This window comes from Pungitius pungitius, chromosome 20, assembly GCF_949316345.1.
Source record: "Pungitius pungitius chromosome 20, fPunPun2.1, whole genome shotgun sequence".
Taxonomy (NCBI): Eukaryota; Metazoa; Chordata; class Actinopteri; order Perciformes; family Gasterosteidae; genus Pungitius; species Pungitius pungitius.
In genome coordinates this window covers 15,637,021-15,656,876 of record NC_084919.1, presented here as the reverse complement: position 1 = coordinate 15,656,876, position 19,856 = coordinate 15,637,021, and the positions used below count along the sequence as shown (strand labels likewise).

Below are 19,856 nucleotides of genomic sequence, written 5' to 3'. Positions count from 1 at the left end.
AATTAATACTTAATCACAAACCAGTTTATACTTTTTTTCCTCACAAGGGCTCAATCCACCGACACAGAATCCAGTCACAGTGAAAAAAAATAAACTCAGTTGTTGCTGTATTTGTACTTTATCCTTTTTTTAATTGTAAAAACTTGAACAATTGATCATAGATCTATGATTTTAAACACTGACTACTACTAAAGTAGTGGATGAATTATTTTACTGTCCTAATGTACGCAGCAACGTGTTGATCCGCTCCTCTGACAAACTGAGGAATCATACAGAACCCACAGAAATGTACATTTACACTTTCACCTGCTCACACCCTTGAATTACAACCGCTGTACAAATGGTCACTTTTTGGAGAAAAGGTTTAACCTCTCAAAAGAATTCAAAATATCAAACAGCTTCCCTTACTCTGTAGTCATGGCAACTACATTTTTATTTTTGAGTCCTTCTGCTCACAGCTTGTAACCACAATGGTTGTAAAGATGTATTCCTCTCTGACAAAGACATCATGGAAAAAGCCTCATAGTGTCCGTCCTTGCTTGCCCCCCCCCTCAGTTCAGCAGCCGGATGATGGAGTTAATGTCCGTGCTGCGGAATCCCGGGTTCCCCAGGTCCTTCAGGAGCCCGGCCTTGTCCTTGGCGGCGTGGCGTGCCACTGACAGCCTGAAGGGCAACAGGAAGTTGTTGGCGGCCTGGAAGCCCTTGCCGACAGAGTAGATCTCGTGTATGAGGTCCTCCAGGCAGATGATGCCGTGTTTACCTGGGAAAGAGGGCAGACACTGTTAAAAATACAACCGACATGGTGAGAAAACACCACCTGACTCATTCATGCAAACCACAAGCGATGTAGTGGAGGACCAACTGTTGTTGTGGAGTTACTCATTCTACCGATTGTGTCACTGAGGTTCTGCCAAGCAGCACACGACTCATCAACTTACAAATGCTTTTATTCTTGTGACTCCGCCAACAAACATTCCATCATTCATTTTACGCTGAATTGAAGACGGCCTTTGGCCAAAGGCAGGACTGTTCTTTTAAAACAACTTTCAGGAATAGGATTTATTGACATTGGTTTCCAGTGAGACATTTACAACTTAAGAGTATCTTTGCTTAAACGGGACTTTGTTTTTGTCACAAACGATGTAAAAGTACCGTGGCAGGTATTTGCTTGGGGTGAGACAGAGTGGTTTATTTAACCCGGGTCAAAGCTGCTGCTGGACGAGACTCACCCATGTGCTGCTCGATGAAGGTGTTGTCCGTGAGGGGGACCCTCCTCCTGCCGACCCTGGTCTGTCCCCTCTTCAGAATGAGCTCACGGACGGACTTCAGGTTGGGAAATCTGTGGGACGCATTTGAAATCAGAGCGCGTATCAGGCAACAGATTTGATTCATGCTAAAGCGACCGGACCCCAGATGATATGGATGGATAAAGCCACTCACCCCCAGGCCACGTAGGGCTCCACTATCTTCATCATGGTCATGGAAGTCTTGTTTATTCGGACAAAGGCCCCACTGAAAATCTTCCTAAGTCTCAGCATCTGGACCACCTTCATCACTTTGGGGCTGACACCTTTAATCCTAAAAGGGTAGAGGATGATCAGTGTTGAGTGAACTGGGAAAGGTGTCTTCGTTTAGTACACGTTAATATAGCGACCAGAACGTGAGCACTCGGCGCTTGACGTCATCAAAGTGACACACCTCCGCCTGAGACCATAGTTTGACCAATCAGATTTGACCATGTACTCCTTTTCGAGAACAGATGTTAGGATTGATTAGTTAGCTGGGGATAAATTGTGTTAATCTGCTAAAAAAAATTCAAATCTAGTTAAAAGTAGCAGATAGTGGGTTGTCCTTTTCAGGTGAACTGTCACAAGAATTGAACCTGAAGAAATAAACCAAGCATGACGTAACTCACTCTCTGATGCGGACAGCGAAGGCCAGCTTGCTCTTGGCAGGAGGCAGAGGGGCCGGCGGCCTGTGACGTAATCTCTCGATGCGCGTGTCATCCCCGTGGCTCCTGTGGCTTTGTTTTAAGAATTCCTCCAAACGCTTGAACTTCAGCGGTTTGCCTTTAAATGTCTGCAATCACACAAATACACGTGTAGTTAAAGCGACTGCACAGTCCACGTGCAGATGAAACCCCAACATTTGACCTCCTGACCCGTCGTGATTACTCACCTTTCTCTTATCAAGCAGTGCGAGCTTGGCTTGCGTGGCTTTGATGGCCTGGTACGCTTTCCTCTTCTTCAAGAGATACTCGGGTACTAGCTTGATCACCTTCTTTGGTCTGATAACAAGGGCGCACACAGAGGGAAGCCTTTGAGAATCAGACAGTAAACACCTGGAGGCTCGGGTGCATCAAGCTAACGCGAGCAGTGCTTCTATTAAAGGGAAGTCAACGAAGGAAACGGCAGCAAAAGCTTTACACTTGTGACAACGTTCCTGCGTAAATACCGCACCGAGAGAGGCAACAGAAGACATAACGTTAACCACCATTTCAACTAGTGCCAGTATGTAATGTACACTCGGACCCATGTGAAACCAGACAGATTAGAAACCACGATTTCTAGCTATCGGCCTGAAAAATATTAGTCCCGACAGCATTGGTAAAAGACCCACTTCTTACTGAGACTTTAAACACAACAATTACATTTAGAAATAGGACGGATGGACTTAGATATGATACAGTAAAAACATACTCAGCTTCCGCCATGTTGAAATCGTGAGCCTCACGCGTCGCACAGAGATGACGTCCCAGTCCACGTTGGTTTCATTTCCGGCGGACTGGAAACGGGCTGAGAGCGCCACCCAGCGGTCAAGAACAAAATATTTATCAGTATTGTCAAACCGCTCGCGTCCAATATAACATTCTCAATACTTCTTAAATATCTGTTTAAATGATCTATTTCATTTTTCTAGTTTCTCAGTCTTTTTTGTGCGTCACTTTAGTTGAACTGTTTTTCTTTGGCCTTCTGTCTTTCAAACACTGTAATTCTCTTTAAAGTTGCTAAATACAAAAAGTTTACTATCTGTTAACAGCATATTGTAGGTATTTGTACTTACAACGTGCAAAGAATAACAAAACCAATGGAAGTAATGGTCAACCCCTGAAAGAAAATGTTCTATTTTGTCTTTATCATTTTGTCAGAATGCAACAAATGCACTAAATAGATGACCCACCTCCCTGACCATGTGACCATAATCAGATGAAAGGAAATACCATGACCCTGCTGCTAAATGTGGTGAAATATGTTAATAAGTTATAAATTAATTTTCAGTAAGAAATAACAATAAACGTGTGGAAAGGGGGCCTTCATTGCTCCTATATCATCATAGGGGGCTTAGCAGGACCCTCTGTGCTAAGGTCTGACTGGGGGAGACCAACATTCCTGTTGGTGCCGCTGCTGCCTGGCAACGCTCACCATTCGCCCTCCCGGTGCTACCTCCCGTTCCCCCTCGGGGCGTTCAGTTACTGACGCCAAGTCTTATCCCATCAATAAGCACTTGGTGCACACATCCCTCTAACAGCTTTTGGGGGACACCGGCGCTCCACAAGAAGCCCCATGTGATCACTCTGGGATTTGATTGCGATGGCGCCGGGCCATTGTTAACAAGCGCTTCGATTGGACACTTGCCATACAAAATGGATGTCCATCTGCTGTGGCCATGATGGATGTAAACAGCTTCAGATAGCTGTGTGGGGAGATGAAGGCATTTATCTGCCCAGTCATCATGAGCTCAATTTGCTCCTCTTCTCCCTCAATCTCTCTGCTTCACTTTAATTGTCTTCCTCTTTTTCTGCTCTTCCCCATTTCTCTTTAATTTTCTTTATATGTTGTTTCCTTCCCGGGATGTAGTTGGATTGGATGGATTTTGGAGTTATGGATGGACGAGGATTCAAGATACATTTATGGTTGGCAGGTAATTTGGGTTCCCTCTCAGGGAACTCGAGCTGCGTAAAAACGCTGTGGGATCGCCTCTGCGTGACCGCGTCATGAAGCACGTGTGAAATTTAACCAATGGCGAGCTGGTACGTCATAGGCGGGAGACGCCGGTATTTATTCATTTATTTATTATGAAATGCAGTGTCATTATGCATTACCGTGTATTTATTCATTTATTTATTATGAAATACAGTGTCATTATGCATTACCGTGTATTTATTCATTTATTTATTATGAAATGCAGTGTCATTATGCATTACCGTGTATTTATTCATTTATTTAATTTTGACTAAAACGGCATTCCATACTTATTTGCTCCATCCGCTTTGTGCTTTGACTTTGCATGGAAACTCGCACAAATAATTTGCTTTGCTTTTGGTGTGAATGTACCATAAGAGCGGCCCTTAATACTGAACATAGGCTGCTTTATGCTGTTTCTTCTGGTACCTGTTAAGAAGATTCATATGCTATATGACTGCTGAGGGGTGTGGTGTGGTGTGTTGTGTTGTGTGGTGTGTGGTCAGCACTGTCACCTCTCAGCAAGAAGGTCCTGGGTTAGATTCTGCCCTGTGGCCTTTCTGCCTGTTGTTTGGTAACCTGGCTTCCTCCCTCAGTCCAAACCCATGTGCTGGGGATCAGGTTAGTGTGTGTGAAAGGTTGTTGTGTCTGTGGTACCCTGCGAAGCCTGAAGTCGGCTGGGATTGACTCCAGTGACCCTGTGTGCAGGATAAGCTGTTTGAAGATGTATGGATGGCGAGTGCCTTTTTATATTGTTGTACAAATACAAAATGTGTTATTGATAGCGTAGTACCTAAATTAACAGTTGGGTTGTCAATTTACATCTATTTTATATATATAAGAAAAGCTAGTGAGTTATTTACCCTAAATTTAGGATATATTTTAGTGTGGCTCTCCAATCATGAACGCTGGCTAATGACTTCTGTGTGTGATTGTGAGTTTGTGACTGTGTGTGTGTGTCTGTTGGCCAGGTTTAAAAAGGATGTCTCATCTTCCTCTGTCTCTGTCAGCACAGCTGTCTATCTTCCTCGTGCTCTCCCCGGCACACATTAATCCCAGCGTTAGTGGCGTCGGCCCTCTCCTCCAGCCTCCAGCACTCCACCCATCAGTCCTCAGTCCTCTGATACGATCTCATTCCCTCTCTGGTGATGGTGGGAGCCTGCTGCAACATCTTCCTCCAGTTTCTCCTGCTCTTCGCCTCATCCCCTCTTCACCCTAGTCTCCGTCTCTCTGCCGGGAAACAGAGAGTGACATGTTTCATGCACTCATAAGGAATCACTGTCCTGACCCACTTCCACATGCAGCCTCTGCCACATAGACAATGATGTGCAGACTCACAGCATTGCAGTAGGAGCTAGCGCAAATTGTGGCAGTGGCAACTCGCTGAGGCACTTCCTGTTGCAGGCTGCTGTCGTGGCAACTGCCTTCACGACAGCTGCGTCGACTTTGCGGTAGTGGTGCCTCGACACTTGCCGTTTTTGTTTGCCAAATAGGTGACATTTATGTTTTATATTTGGCCAACAGGTGACAATACAATATGCCCTTTAACAGTACTAGTGTTAGTTGTAATTGATTTAGTCATAAAACGCAGATAAGTGATACAATGGCTTCCTGTTTAGTCCAGCTTAGCTAATACGGGCTAAAAGCAGTTTTAAATATAGATAAGATGCATTATAACATTTGAAATAATAAGAACCCCAGAAATATTTTTGCTAGATATACATATTTTTGTACTACATAACAATGGACACATTTTCATGTAACTTATTTTCTGTTATGTCTGTCTTGACAGGACTGTAGTAGTTATCAAAGGATCATACACTTTGTACACACTATGTACCCGTTGGATGGTGTTGGGAAAAAAACACCATTTGCCATGAAACACATTTGTCTTGGTAGGTAAATCAAATTGACATAAAATTCATTCCACACAAGAAGTTTACAATGCAAGCCCAAACATTTGTTTTTCATTGTGGAAGGTCACCCTTTTGGCAAAGGTCATTTTGAGTGGCAAAAATGATTGAAACTTAAAAAATATGGATCACACATGTAACAAACCAATTCTTTTAATTCAAAATGCCTCATATATTTTCTATTGCACAGGTGTGTGTCCACTAGTTTGAGCAAATGTCAGCACTACTGTTTCTCAAACTGTGCAAATACATACATTTTTTTCATCCAGTATTGCAGTGCAGAACTTTTGGTAGTCTTTCGTAAATAAAAGTACATTTTTTTTTTAATAATGCGGTGAACATGACCTCTGTTAAAGGCGTTGTGTAGTCACGCTTTCCCAAAGAGACACTCAACTCTTCGCAGAAACGAATAAATGGAAGGTCTTCTACAGTCTCTGATAGAAGATTATGAAAGAATAACGCATACTTCTCGCTAGAAATGCCAGCGAAATGCATACAAATGCTGATGCTTTCTTAAAATATTGTGTTTTTCACAGATAATATGCAGACCCGTGCGCCTTGATTTTCTTTTCGCTAACGGGAAACTTGATAGTTACGTGACCTATTTGCAAAGCAATGTAAATGAATGGGCCAAAAGAAACGTAACATAGTAACGTTATTTTGGGGGGAAACGTAACAAGACTATGTTTATTACGGTGGACCAACGTAGCCATTTCACGCTTTTTTTGGAGACTGGGTTGCCTATACTTAAAGAGCACCTGGAAGTAATCCGGCCTCACATGTTGGAAATCACCAATTAGGGTGGTGTGGCCCAACAGGTAGGAGGGAGGGGGCACTCTACCCATCACAACTCCATTTAATACACAGGCCTTTTTTATGACCTGCAGAAGTAAATATCACCAGTGAGAAGAGTTCCTGTTTGTAGTTACTCCTGATGCTTCTCACCACGGTCATGGGTTCAGATGCCGCGCTGATGACTGCGCTGCAATCACACCTTGTCTGTAGGGATACTACTGCTTTTAGGTCCTGCCAAGGACAGCCCACCAGTAAAAGCTGTAAAACAGAACAGATATTTTAAACTGCTGCCGGATGTGCGTCACGTTCATGGCCCACATGACCTTTTTAAATATTGAAATAAAACACAGATGTGGTGGAAATTTGACCACAAAGAGAAATTTGTCTTTTAAATAGAATTTGACATTTTAAAAGATAGTTCACAATCAAACAACTGCTCCAGAATCCAGTTTTCTGGCCAGAATCCTTTAAAGATATGAAATCAATGCAGACATCAGAGGGAGACAATTAAATGATACAGAGAGGGGTTTTCAGTCTGTGGGACTTCCAGAGGCCAAGTGGATCATTTATATGAGTCCATGCACACAGTTCACAAGGTCACAGTTAGGGTTCATGTCCTGTTTTACTTTGTAGTCTCATGTCTCTTGTGTCCCTGGGATAACTTTACTTCCTGCCTTGTCCTTCCCCTGTGATTGTCTGCAGTGTCCATGATTGTTTCCACCTGTGTCCAATCACCTGCACCTTCCTTAAGCCCTGTGTGTCTCGTCCCTTCATTGTAGATTGTAGTCTGTGCAGCTCGTAGACGTGACGTGACGTCCTTAATCTCGTGTCTTGTTAGTTCCTGGTCCCCGTCTTGTCTCTGTTTTTCTTCCCCTCTGCTTTTGGGATTTGTGAGTTTTGACCGTCTTTTTTCGTCTGTCTGCATCTGAGTCCTCCTTCCTGCCGCCCCAAGAGAGTAGTGTGGGAGTAATAGGTTTGGTTTTGAGAAACTGCTTAGAATTCAGAATGCTTCATTACTCAAAACGCGCATAAGATTTGTGATTGTTGAAAAGCAAACAAGGACCACAAGACTCCAGTGATTAAACTTTTTGAATCAACTCTGTCATTGCTCATACGGGACGTGATTACTCTGTGATTTTATACCACAATCTACACACTGATGAGTGGAACTTTTCATTATGAAACAAAGCACAGCGGAAAATGTTCTTGTGATCAAAGAAGCCTTGCACGAAGTTAAAAAGACCAATTATATGTATCTATAACACTACAGTCTTATTTATTGTTATTTAGAATATTAATTAACCCTTTGTTAAACACTGAGGAAACTCAATCTTTTTTATTACCGACAACTGTTTCAATTATCAATAAAAATGATGAAAAGTTCTTTGTCTGAAAGCAGAATTTGCATGATGTTGGTTATCTGCCTTCTAGGGACTTCAATTTCAATTCGAAGTAAATGTAATTAATATACGTACATTATCAAATTATTACATACAGGACAAGAGAAGAAGCAAATGCCCCTGCTGCTGCCCACCCCCATAGCCCCCCCAAACAAAGACACAACCTGATGTCTACAACTTTGCAAAAAGGCCTCTGCCCAAGAGACAAAATATGGTGAGCTGAGATGAGGTCACGTTGTGAAAAGATCCACAGTTTGAATGCCCAAAGCGGGATGTGAGGAATCAGACACACACACACAGGACCTTGGTGCATACCATGGATCCAGGCCATAATCTGTGGATGCCACATTTGTCTGGGCCGTGTGACATTGCAGAATCGGGAGCTGTGGGAGTTTCACACCCAGCTTTCACTGTCTCCACTATGTTCCCACATTGCTTTCATAAAGACTCCCGAGAGCACATCTCAGAACACAGGAACACACACGGCCTTCAAAGTGCATCTACATAAGCAGGAGTTGTAGTTAAGGTAAGTGGAAGTGAGCTTTGGTGACTTTTTGTGTGGGAGGAACGAGGCAGTTCAGTTGGTTGAAACATTAATCTTACTATTATCTAACTTTAATCTAACTTTCTACAGATGAGGAGCTGCACTGTTCTTTGTCATCGAATGGCAGCATGTGGTGTGGCTCTGCTTACCTCTGTTCATCTTTAAAATGGGATTTACTGCAGTGAAATATTCAAATTGCTCTTTGTTTGTCATGTCGCTAGTTCAAAGTGAAATGTTAGTATTGACTTAAGTATTATTGTATCCCATTAATTTTTAAATGGGAACAGGTTGCAGCAGAAACTATTAATCTATAATCTATGATCAGTAGCAGGTGTTGAGTTAGTGGTCCAGCACTTAGTACCAATGTTGTGCCTGAAAGTGTTCATTGAACTCGTTCATATTTTGGGCGAACGTGAACTGAACGTACTGTATTAATGCTCGATGAACGTTACTGTTAACTCAGGTTAACATTCAATATGGTGCCAAATTTCTATGAAAAACACACCGTAGACGCGCCTTAATAAGTAGCGGAAAAAACACCAATCTGGCGACCAGTGTCGCACCGCCGCTTGCGTCATCAAAAAAAAAAGATATGCATGGAGGCGACAGCTGCGTGTAGCAAAGAGGCGGCGTATAATAATTTAAATTATAGCAGCGATGAACGGGCCTTCGCCTCTCCTTGCATGTCGGGGGGGAGGGCAGCGCTCAGCCAGACACGCGGGTCGAAAAGAGATAAAATAAATCACTCTTGTGGCTGGTATTCAAACCTGAGTCTGTGGTTTCATAAACGGAATCCACCAATACTAGGCTGATGCCGAGCTGCAAAAAACCTGCAAAAAGTAAGTGAAATGTAGCAGAGACAGTTGATGGAGATCGCAGAGTTACGGGTCTCGGGCACGATGACCACAATAATAAAAATATGTATTCCCGTAAAATAAAGGGAGAGTCTGAAGAGCAAGAATCACAGCAACACTTGTCTCGTTCTCCAGATTGCGTCTGTATAATTGATTCAAAACAAGAAAAGGTTTACGCCTCTGCAAAAAATACAGGGAATATTCACAAAAAAAAATGATAACCGACTTCCTGTTTGTTTTAGAGCATAGTCCTCAGAGACTTTTTAAGTCTCCCTGTATTACATTTGTTAAAAAATCACCGTACTTGTAGGTCAAACAGGGTGCCGGCGCTGCTTCGTTGAAAACTTCCAGGGGGCGCTATGGAGGCAATTATTCACTTTTGATCGAAAACTCCACATTAGGTCTGTAAAGGTCATCACGTAGGACACTCAGGGGTTTTCAAGAGTTTTGGAGTTTGCCAAGGCTCAGAAGATGTGCTTGAACTTTCATGCGAAGATGGTGTCGTCACGGCAACAAAGTTAGTCCAAAACTCCCAATATTCACTGTAACCTATCATCACAGTCTTACGGCTTATATTCCCAGATTTGAAGTGGATCAGATTAAAGGGCTAGGAGATGGACATCTGACTGTAGAAATTTTGCATTGACCTAAGCCAATAGGTGGCGCTATACTTTTTCAATAATCACTGCATGGCAATAGTTATAGGTCTACACAAGCATCATGAATAAACATTTCTAGCCAGAAATATAAATGTTCCTTGGAGTTATAACATTTTACATTTTGTCAAATATTGTCCAAACTGGACGCAAGATCACGCCCAGGTAGTTTTATGAAAACTCTTGATTGTCAGGTTGTCAGGATCAACTTGCCAGATTTTGAAATGGATCGGATTTAAACTCTCGGAGGAGTTTGTTCGTTTGTAAATGGAAAAAATGAAGAAAAGTGTAAAAAATACAGAGAATCACTATAGCGCCCCCTAATGTTCGAATTTTCTGGGAAAATTTGGGGATGTTCTAAGACTCAATGTGAACATGTCCTATAGATTTGGTGAGGACAGGCCTTACTTTTACTTTTGAAGTTATAGGTCTTTCCTTTCCAGGCTACACCCCTTACAAACTTCATTGGTTCATAACTTTAATGCAAAATGAGATATCAACATTTCAATAACTTTTGATGGCATTGAGCCAAGGATCATTTCGCCGAAGATTTTGTAAGAATCGTCTCCGTAGCGGTTATACATGAGATTTAACTGTACTATAAAGAGTCTTCATAACTTTCAATGTGGTGTCAGAGACTGATGTTGTTCACCGGTTACGTCTGTTTAAGGACAGAGTTTAGATTCATAACTTCATGTTTAAATGTAACTTTAACATATTGTCTGTATCCGCAGAGTGCAGCTTGTTTATTGTCCATCATTGTGCATTAAAACTAACAATGTTTTAATTAAAGGACATGAGGAGACCGTCCTCAAGACTCTAAACCGGCAGCAGAACTTCAGCTTCAAAGAAACTCTGAAGCTCTGAATTATAATAATAATGAATAAATAAAAATTCCATTCCATTTTTGATGTGTGGTCAGCTGCTTGCTGTACGAGGACCACTAAACTGATCATCAGCCTCTTTATGTTTGAGTAACAAGACAAACAGTAGGTGTGTGTGCATTAAAATATCGACTGTTTATTTTTTGTTGCTGTATCCAACCTTCTCCTCCTAAAATGATAACGCTAATTATACCATTTTAATGAAAATGAAACAAAAGCTTGTTAATAGTAAAATATTTAAGTCAAAAACTAAAGTAAAACGTATTAGCAAGACCAGCTGACGTGCTGACGTGGTGACGTCATCAAGTCTGCTGTTCCAATTGCGGAAATGTCTGTTCTCCGTTCTCCCGAACCTGCGAGTCAGGACTCCAGAGTCTGTCTCCCGAGTCTATTCTCGCGGGAACGCGAGCACCTGTGTGCAAAATTTCAAGTCAATCGCTAAAAGTGGGCAAAAATGTCCCCAGAGGGAGCATTTTAGGGGGGCGCTAGAGACCTTGCGCAACCCCAAGAATATCTAAATTTTTCGCACTTCTGAAGCGCCTGCAAAAATTCAAGAGTTTTTTAACATGGCAAAGGCCCCAAAAGTGTGATTCAAGTGGTGAAATAATAATAACAAAAATTCTTTGAAACACAATAGGGCTTCGCCCGACTTTCAGTCGGCTCAGGCCCTAATAAGAATTCTTCGAAACACAATAGGGCTTCGCCCGACTTTCAGTGGGCTCAGGCCCTAATGAGTTTTATGAAGTTAATGACAAGGTCGGTGAGGATGGGAGGAATCTGACCTTTCTTTGCAAACATTTGCACCTTAATGATAACTGTCATGTTTTTATTCCTTATTTAAAAAAGACCATTCAAGCAGCATGTGTTTGAGAATGTATTGTAGGGTTAAACGCTGCAGCTGATGCTAGTGTGGAGTGAAAGGACAGCAACATTAAAGCAATAATAGGGAAATGCTGTCCCCTCAATGCTAATGTAAACCCCTGGTTGGATAAGGATTAAAAATTGGATATGTTATTATACATTAAATCTGAGGCATAGCTTCATTGTTAAAACTGATTAAATAATTGCTGTCTGTGGTTCTGGGCTGTGGCAATAATTTTGAAAAATATAGCTTGTAGCAACATAAGGAAAAAAATAACTGAACTAGTTGGAACTGTGAACTTAGTTCAAATATTTTGAATTTTGAACTATGAACTGAACTAGTTTATTTTAAAATTTGTGAACTGAACTTTGAACTAGTTCATGTAGAAAGTGAACTTTCCCAACAATGCTTAGGAAAACAAGGCATGTTTGTACTGGATTATCAGCCCGAAAAAAGAGACAGAGATACTCTGATGAATGACTTTACTTCTGTCAACCCGCCGTGGAGCAGAGATTTAAAATGTATATGTAAGAGTCCATTTCTCCAGTTCATAAGAGCAGAGCAGCAATCTTAGACTCACCCTCATATGCTCTCATTAGTTGAGACGTGCAATAACGCCCCACCTACGCCAGAACTGATCAAGAGTCAAAGATTTGAAAGTTTGATTTACAGATGGTTCATTTAATGGTTTCTCTGTAACAAACTACGTGGTGGGTCTGGCTCGATTGCATCAACTGGTCACATAATAAATGGAATTTGCTTTTGTCTCATTCTCTCAAAGTCTCCAGGGGAGATGCGTTACCAGGCGGGGTTGATGATTGTAATCCTGTGGATGATGCAGGCTGCGGAGGGATGTCCCGATGTCTGTAAATGCTCCAGGAAATCTGGTCCAGAGAAGTCAGAGGTCAATTGTCATAAGACGGGGCTACGTACCTTTCCCTCCAGACTGCCCCCTGATGCTTGGGTTCTCAAACTAGGTGAATACCTCATGGTTACTCCAATCCAATCGTTGTTGGGATGTTCCACGCTCAGTGATGTATCCGACATGGACTTCTAGTACACATGAGCATTGTGGGAAATGACTGCATCAGTACTGACCTTCTCATTGCTTTATTAAAAGGTGAGAATGGCATCGTAGACTTGAAAGCTAATGTGCTCAGATCAACTCCAAACGTTGAGAGCATCAACCTGGAACGAAATGCCATCAAGTCCATCCACCACCACGCCTTCTCTGGTGGAAAGCAATTGATGCTCCTCAATCTATACGGCAACCACATCACCAACCTTCCACCAAAGGGATTCCAGGTATAGACTCTGTGGAGAGGTATTGTATACATCCACAGTGGTCGCAATGCAATGATCTGACAACAAAAAATAAATGTTGTGCCTTCTTTCAGGACCTCCTGAACCTCCGCTTCCTAATGCTGGGACATAACCAGATTCGCAGCCTCAAACCTCAGATGTTTGCTGGAATGAGGAACTTGTCAGAGTTAGACCTTCCACTTAACGCGCTGACAACCCTCCCATCCAATGCCTTTAAACCTCTCATCGCCCTCAAAGTTCTGGACCTTTCCCTGAATCGCATCCAGAAGATCTCTCCCAAGGCCTTTTTTGGACTCAGACAGCTCATGTTCCTCAACTTAGACAATAACAGGTCTTCACATTTGTCCTTCAATGGATTATTGTTTAGACTGTTTATGTGTGTGTGTGTGTGTTTGTACTATGCATTCATGTCTTTACTGTATTTTTTATAGAAATTCTTCTCGGTGACATCGAGTAACTACTTTAGCATTCATACAGATAAGGACAGCTATTTCATAGATTTTTATCTTTGCTATGTACAACTTAACAGCAGAGATGAGTTGTTATAGGAATGTTTTAATATTTCCCAAGACACATTTACATTAGTCGTGTAGTATAATCATGTTCATTAAGGAATTTGGACTTTCAAAATTCAGTTTGAAGAACGTTCCGGCCGGAGTGTTTAGACCGCTGCGATCTCTGGAGATGCTGGTTTTAGACAATAACCTTCTGTCCATGCTGGGCTCCTCAACTCTGGATGGCATGGACAACTTGCAGGTAAAATCAGTCATCACATCGGGTCCATATGTTTTTCTGTTATTGTGCCAAAAAAAGTTTCTGTCAATTGAAGAATGTCTTTTTATCAGAACAATTATGTGACCTTCCAATTAAATACTTGTGTAGTTGGTAACATGTTCACTTTGTAGACTAAATGTTAAAAAGAAAATGTGCTGACTCTGGAATCAGGAACTCTACGTGAGGAACAACGAGCTGGAGCACCTGCCCCCTGATGCGTTCAGAAACATGGCCAAGCTTTCTCAACTGGCTCTCAGTGGAAACCGCCTGAAGACAGTGGATGGAACCATGTTGGCCCATATGCCTGGTACAACCACCACCAGCTTGCCTTCTACCTACCCACTTTCACTGCGACAAAGGGGTACCTCTTTATGGTAGAGTTGGCAATGATGATTTTTCTTTTCCCACCCCTGTCAGACCTGAAGAAGCTGCATCTCCATGACAACATGTGGCAATGTGACTGTAACATCGCCTCCTTGGTGCAGTGGATGGGGCAGACCAAGGTCACGCTGTCTCCTCGGGACACCCTGATGTGCGCGAGCCCACCGGAGCTCCAAAAGAAGAGCCTCTCCAGCCTCCAAGCTGACAAGTTGTCCTGCCGTGAATGAAGCCGGAAAACCTGTATGAGGAACACACAGAAAAAACGTCTTGCCAATACATGTCCTCGTTTTGTGTTCTCTCAACTACCAGAACAACATTGTGATGTTTTCACTTTAAAACCCGCTAGAAATTTTGGCGTCACCACCACATATTTTTAGAGTAAAAGAGCTAACAGATTAACGCTATTTCAACTTCAAAAGCATTGGAAACTTACATGCTCAGTTAAAGAATAAAAATAATAAAAAATGGAGGTATGTTTTCATTGAGCAGTGTTCACTGTTGTTCTGTCGACCAGCAAAGAACCACACTGCAAAAACTCCTGCTCTAACCAAGACATATAATCTTATATCCAGCCAAAAAATCTTAATGATCTTATTTTGAGAATAATATACCAGGTATGAGCAGATTGTGTAACATAATTTAAAATTATTTTAGGAATATTTTTCCTTTATTTTCTTACTTAGTATATCTTAAAGTTAGTTATTTTTAATGTACATCAAGCTGAATTACTGTTAGAGACAGCATTGGAGCATTTTAAGAGGATTTATGGCTGTTAAAGACTGGTTTCAAGACAGTAACAACTGCTAAAATAACAATTCATTATCAGATTTATTGCCGTAACAAATCATATCATCAGTATCAAGTCACCACACACCTTCCAAAACTTAAAAATGGAAATGAATAACCATATTGTAAGTACAATTACATCATCAAGGTTATATTTTGTCAAAACATACAAATTGTTTTAAAAAGTGATTGCATAATATGATGTATAATCAAGTAGCTTTTCAGCATCTTGGAACTCTGTGGCCTGTGCAAGATTAGGTACTGCAACTGCAAATGCCAAAAGATCTCTATTCCAACCCAGAGTCTCGTAAAGGTGATATTCAAAGCAATACAATACACTGTCTATCACATAAATGTTTTTATAAGTCCAAAAACAGGTACTGTCTCATTTGCATAAGTAATTATCAAAGACTGTTCACAGATGTACTTGTTACCAATGAGAATCAGCCACTTTACACTGACCCAGGGCCCAGAGAAAGAATTTGAGAAGGGAAATGCACCATGTAATGTTGCTTAGGAATTACATTATTCTTATGAAACAGTTGTTTAAACTGTTTGAGATGCTGTTCAATCATTTGTTTCATTCTCAATACACTTTGCACAGATAAAACGGGTGCAAATATTATCAGAATTATCTCAATTAAGTCTAAAACAAACTGAACATATTCATTTTTCTCAATATTGTTCAACAGAAACGGTAAGATCATTAACAATATTAGCATTTGCCCAGAAGACTGTTTGTTATAATTAGATGCCAAGGTACTGACACTGGTATGACAAGACATGTTGATACACAAAAGAGTTCAAACTTGCTGACCAAAGTGTTAAATATTTCTGTTCTTCTATACATCAGTATTTCATTTTTTTCAAACAAACAAGAAGTGATGGGTTTGTGTTAACAGTCTGATACTGTTCATAAGGGGGCAAACAGGGTACTAAGACATTACACATGTAATGAATATGGTTTTATTATAATTTCATGCAAGATAGTTAAAGTGAAATCTTACATGATGATCACTATGTTGAATCTGGGAATCATCAAGCTTCAGCTGAGGCATTTCATTTGGGGGACACTTGTGCTGACTTCATTGCTGCTCCTTTGCATCCCTCTTGTTTGAGTGGCACAGTCAGAAAAAATTGGTAAATCAAAATGTTCTCCTCCAACGCTAGATGGCTCAGATGTAGCTGCTGTCATCCCTCTGGTGGGTGGCTGACCAGTTGCAAGATACAGAGCATCTGATGGTAGTAAAAGGAGTTGTATACTCTGTATTCTTCAGTACATCGTGTATTTAAACCATAGATGTAATTATATTAAAGTGTCCGTGTTAGCAGCCCCGCTACCACAAGCGCCCCCCGTCAGCTGTTTGCACGGACATTGCACTTTAGAATGTAAATTCATTAACTCAGCATGTACCGAACCATATTCTCATGTAAAAAAAACACATTTTGTAAAACATGACAAATTAAATCACTGCCCCTGCATACTGAACAAATATTACATCCTGTGTTCTGCCTTCAATGTTGAAATAATTGTTAAGACAACTTTAAGGTTTGTTTTAGTGTTTTAATAAATCTGTGTAGCCATTTTATTTTGAAATAAACGGTAAAACAGGAAGTGAGGCAACAGGAAGTAGGAAGTTGCAGAGCAGAGAATAACAAACGGCTTAAACGGAGCAGTGTAAAAAGAAAACACACAATCTAACTCCATCCAGCGTCTGAATCCCTCAGAAAAGCAATGGCTGTAAGTGTTTATGTTCTTTATCTGTTTAACGATAAGAATAATGATTTTAAGTTACTTGATTTCAGATGACTAAGATGTTTTTTGTATTCTTCTTTCTAGTTTTCACTCTGATTCAACGTTGCCATGTTTGTACAAAATAAAAGGAGCAAGTACGCTCACATTCCTGGCTCTTGAAAAGGAGTTTGGCTTGCTGTTAATTCATGTTAACACTTTTGGGAAGTACAACACATGAAGAGAACAGTACAGTGAAAAAAGCCATACTGTAAAAGAGATTCATCAGCGGAAATGATGGAAGACCATTCATCGGGGAAAGATGAAAGCGGGTCATCTGTGTCAAGATCTTCGTCAGTGTCCAGCGCTGCTGCTAGAGCGAGAGCCACGGCTGAAGCTGCACGCGCCAGAGTAACATTTTCACAAAAAGAGCTAGAATTGAAAAAACTAAGCGCCAAACTAGATTTGGAAAAAGCTACACTAGAAGCAGACTTGGAAGCATTGGAACTTGAAAAAGCAGCTGCAGCTGCGAATGCAGAGGCAGAAGTTTTAGAAGCTGCTGCAGGGAGAGCATGTGAGGATGTTCAAAGTGCTAGAAGCGGCATCTCACCACAGACAATCAGACAGCAAACAGAGGCGTATCTACAACATCAGGCTCAGGAAAATATCGACAACACCAAACAACCTGACACATCACTACCCCTCACACTCAAAGACGAGCCCACAAAGCCAAGGCAGACTCAGTGGACTGAGTACTTGACAGCATCAGGGAAGCAGAGATGTATGCAAGAGCATCCCATCACACATCCTCTCTCCTCCAACAAGGCCAATCAGCGGCAGGACTCCTCATCAGTCAGGCACGTGAGTCACCCGTCCTATCTTCAAAAAAACAACATGCACGACCCTACTATTACTCCATCTGCTAACATGGTAGACTTTGCCAAGTATCTAGCCCGCAGAGAGTTAGTAACCACGGGGCTCAATAAATTTGATGATCGCCCTGAGAGCTTCAGAGCATGGCAGTCGTCATTTTTAAATGCTACTCAAGGCTTAGAGCTAACAGCCAGTGAAGAGTTAGATCTGTTGGTAAAATGGCTTGGAAAAGAATCTTCGGAACACATTAGGAGAATTCGAGCCGTCCACATTACCAACCCGCAAGCCGCACTTCAGTTGTGTTGGTCGAGGCTTCAAGAGTGCTATGCAGCCCCTGAAGTGATCGAGGATGCACTATTCAAGCGGCTAGATAGATTTCCTCACCTCTCATCAAAGGAAAACATCAAACTAAGAGAACTTAGTGATTTACTGATGGAGCTTCTTTCTGCCAAAGAGGATGGTTACTTACCTGGTCTTAGTTACCTTGACTCACCGCGTGGGATAAAAACAATTGTGGAAAAGTTGCCCCCCAACCTACAAGAAAAATGGCTTTCTGCTGGATCAAACTACAAAGAAAACTACGGTGTTTGCTTTCCACCATTCACTTTCTTTACTGACTTCGTACACAAACAAGCCAAGGCTAGAAACGATCCAAGCTTTGCCTTAACAGAGAGCAGCCGCACTCAATACCGCAGTGAAAGACTGATTGCTAGGCAAGATGGTATGAAGGCTGCTATATCTGTCCATAAGACTGACGTGTCCACTACATCAGAGCCAAGCTCAAGGTATAGAGCTCCTACAACAAAAAATGTCAATGTCAATTATGATGAAGCTAACTACTGCCCCCTTCACAATAAGCCTCACCCGCTAGAGAAATGCAGAACCTTTAAAATGAAACCACTAGCAGAACGCAAAGATGTACTAAGGGAACACAGGCGATGCTTCAGGTGCTGCTCTCCAACTCACATGGCCAGGGAATGCACAGTGGAGCTTAACTGCAATGAGTGTCAGAGTAACCGACACGTCACAGCCATGCATCCGGAAACCACGTTCTCACTAGCAATGTCTACTAGAGTAGAGTCGGACGTCGAGCAGCAAAGCAGGGAACCTCCCGAAGTGACGTCAAAATGCACCGAGGTCTGTGGAGAAGGCCCTCATGCACGTTCTTGTGCGAAGATAAGTTTGGTACGTGTTTTTCCAAAAGGGCAACGAGAGCACTCAGTCAAGATGTATGCCATCCTTGACGACCAGAGCAACCGTTCGCTGGCCAGATCTGAGTTTTTCCAGCATTTTGGCATCCAGGGCGGACTTTCTCCGTACTTAATGAGAACTTGTGCAGGAACCACTGAGATGGTTGGAAGAAAAGCAGCCGGTTTCCAGGTAGAGGCAATGAACGGAGAAGTTTGTTTTGACTTACCGCCTCTCATTGAATGTAATGAGATCATGAGCAACAGAACAGAAATTCCCACACCAGAGGTTGCTCTTTTCCATCCCCACTTGAAATCTGTGGCGCCGCACATTCCCCAGCTTGATTCTGAAGCACAGATCCTGATATTATTGGGAAGAGACCTTATTTGTGCCCACAAGGTTCGGGACCAAATCAACGGGCCCCACAACGCACCCTTCGCCCAGCGTTTGGATTTGGGGTGGGTGATAGTAGGTGAAGTTTGCATTGAAAGTGTCCATAAGCCCACGGTAGCTGTCTTTAAAACTAATGTCCTGCAGAACGGACGTCCATCTTTTCTGACATCATGTGAGAATTACATCCGTGTCAAAGAAAAACTTAGTCACGGCGGGGAGCAGATCCTGCCCCCTGAAGACAAACTTGGAATGGGTGTGTTCATTAACACAAAAAATGATAACAAACCTGCCTTGTCCTTTGAAGATGAAATATTCCTGGAAACCATGCAGAAAGAGTTTCACAGAGACAACCAAAACAGCTGGGTTGCACCACTGCCATTCAAGTCACCTAGAGCCTGACTTCCAAATAACCGTGCTCAAGCCATCTCCCGCCTTCACTCTTTGCAACGCACACTGAACAAAAGGCCTGAAATGAAAGAACAGTTTGTAGCCTTTATGGCAAAGCTCTTTGAAAATGGACACGCAGAGGAAGCTCA

The 19,856-nt window shown here is 42.0% G+C and overlaps 3 protein-coding genes across 3 annotated transcripts; 2 read left to right on the top strand and 1 right to left on the bottom strand.

Moving 5' to 3' along the window:
* Positions 1-103: 103 nt before the first annotated feature.
* rpl7l1 (ribosomal protein L7-like 1) lies at positions 104-2,811 on the bottom strand. Its single transcript, XM_037449355.2, has 6 exons — positions 2,700-2,811; positions 2,179-2,287; positions 1,916-2,079; positions 1,441-1,578; positions 1,230-1,339; positions 104-760 (listed from the first exon to the last, which is right to left on the bottom strand). The coding sequence occupies exons 1-6, from the start codon at positions 2,711-2,713 to the stop codon at positions 552-554; spliced, it is 744 nt and encodes a 247-aa protein (XP_037305252.1). The 5' UTR covers positions 2,714-2,811; the 3' UTR covers positions 104-551.
* A 5,645-nt stretch (positions 2,812-8,456) lies between these two features.
* On the top strand, positions 8,457-14,998 carry si:dkey-1j5.4 (leucine-rich repeat-containing protein 15). Its single transcript, XM_062559678.1, has 7 exons — positions 8,457-8,596; positions 12,652-12,847; positions 12,991-13,175; positions 13,268-13,524; positions 13,829-13,949; positions 14,139-14,274; positions 14,385-14,998. Exons 2-7 carry the CDS (start codon positions 12,664-12,666, stop codon positions 14,573-14,575), a joined length of 1,074 nt encoding a protein of 357 aa, XP_062415662.1. The 5' UTR covers positions 8,457-8,596; positions 12,652-12,663; the 3' UTR covers positions 14,576-14,998.
* An 832-nt stretch (positions 14,999-15,830) lies between these two features.
* LOC119194889 (uncharacterized) lies at positions 15,831-19,719 on the top strand. Its single transcript, XM_062559810.1, has 2 exons — positions 15,831-16,875; positions 16,975-19,719. Exon 2 carries the CDS (start codon positions 17,161-17,163, stop codon positions 19,717-19,719), a length of 2,559 nt encoding a protein of 852 aa, XP_062415794.1. The 5' UTR covers positions 15,831-16,875; positions 16,975-17,160.
* The last annotated feature ends 137 nt before the right edge of the window (positions 19,720-19,856 follow it).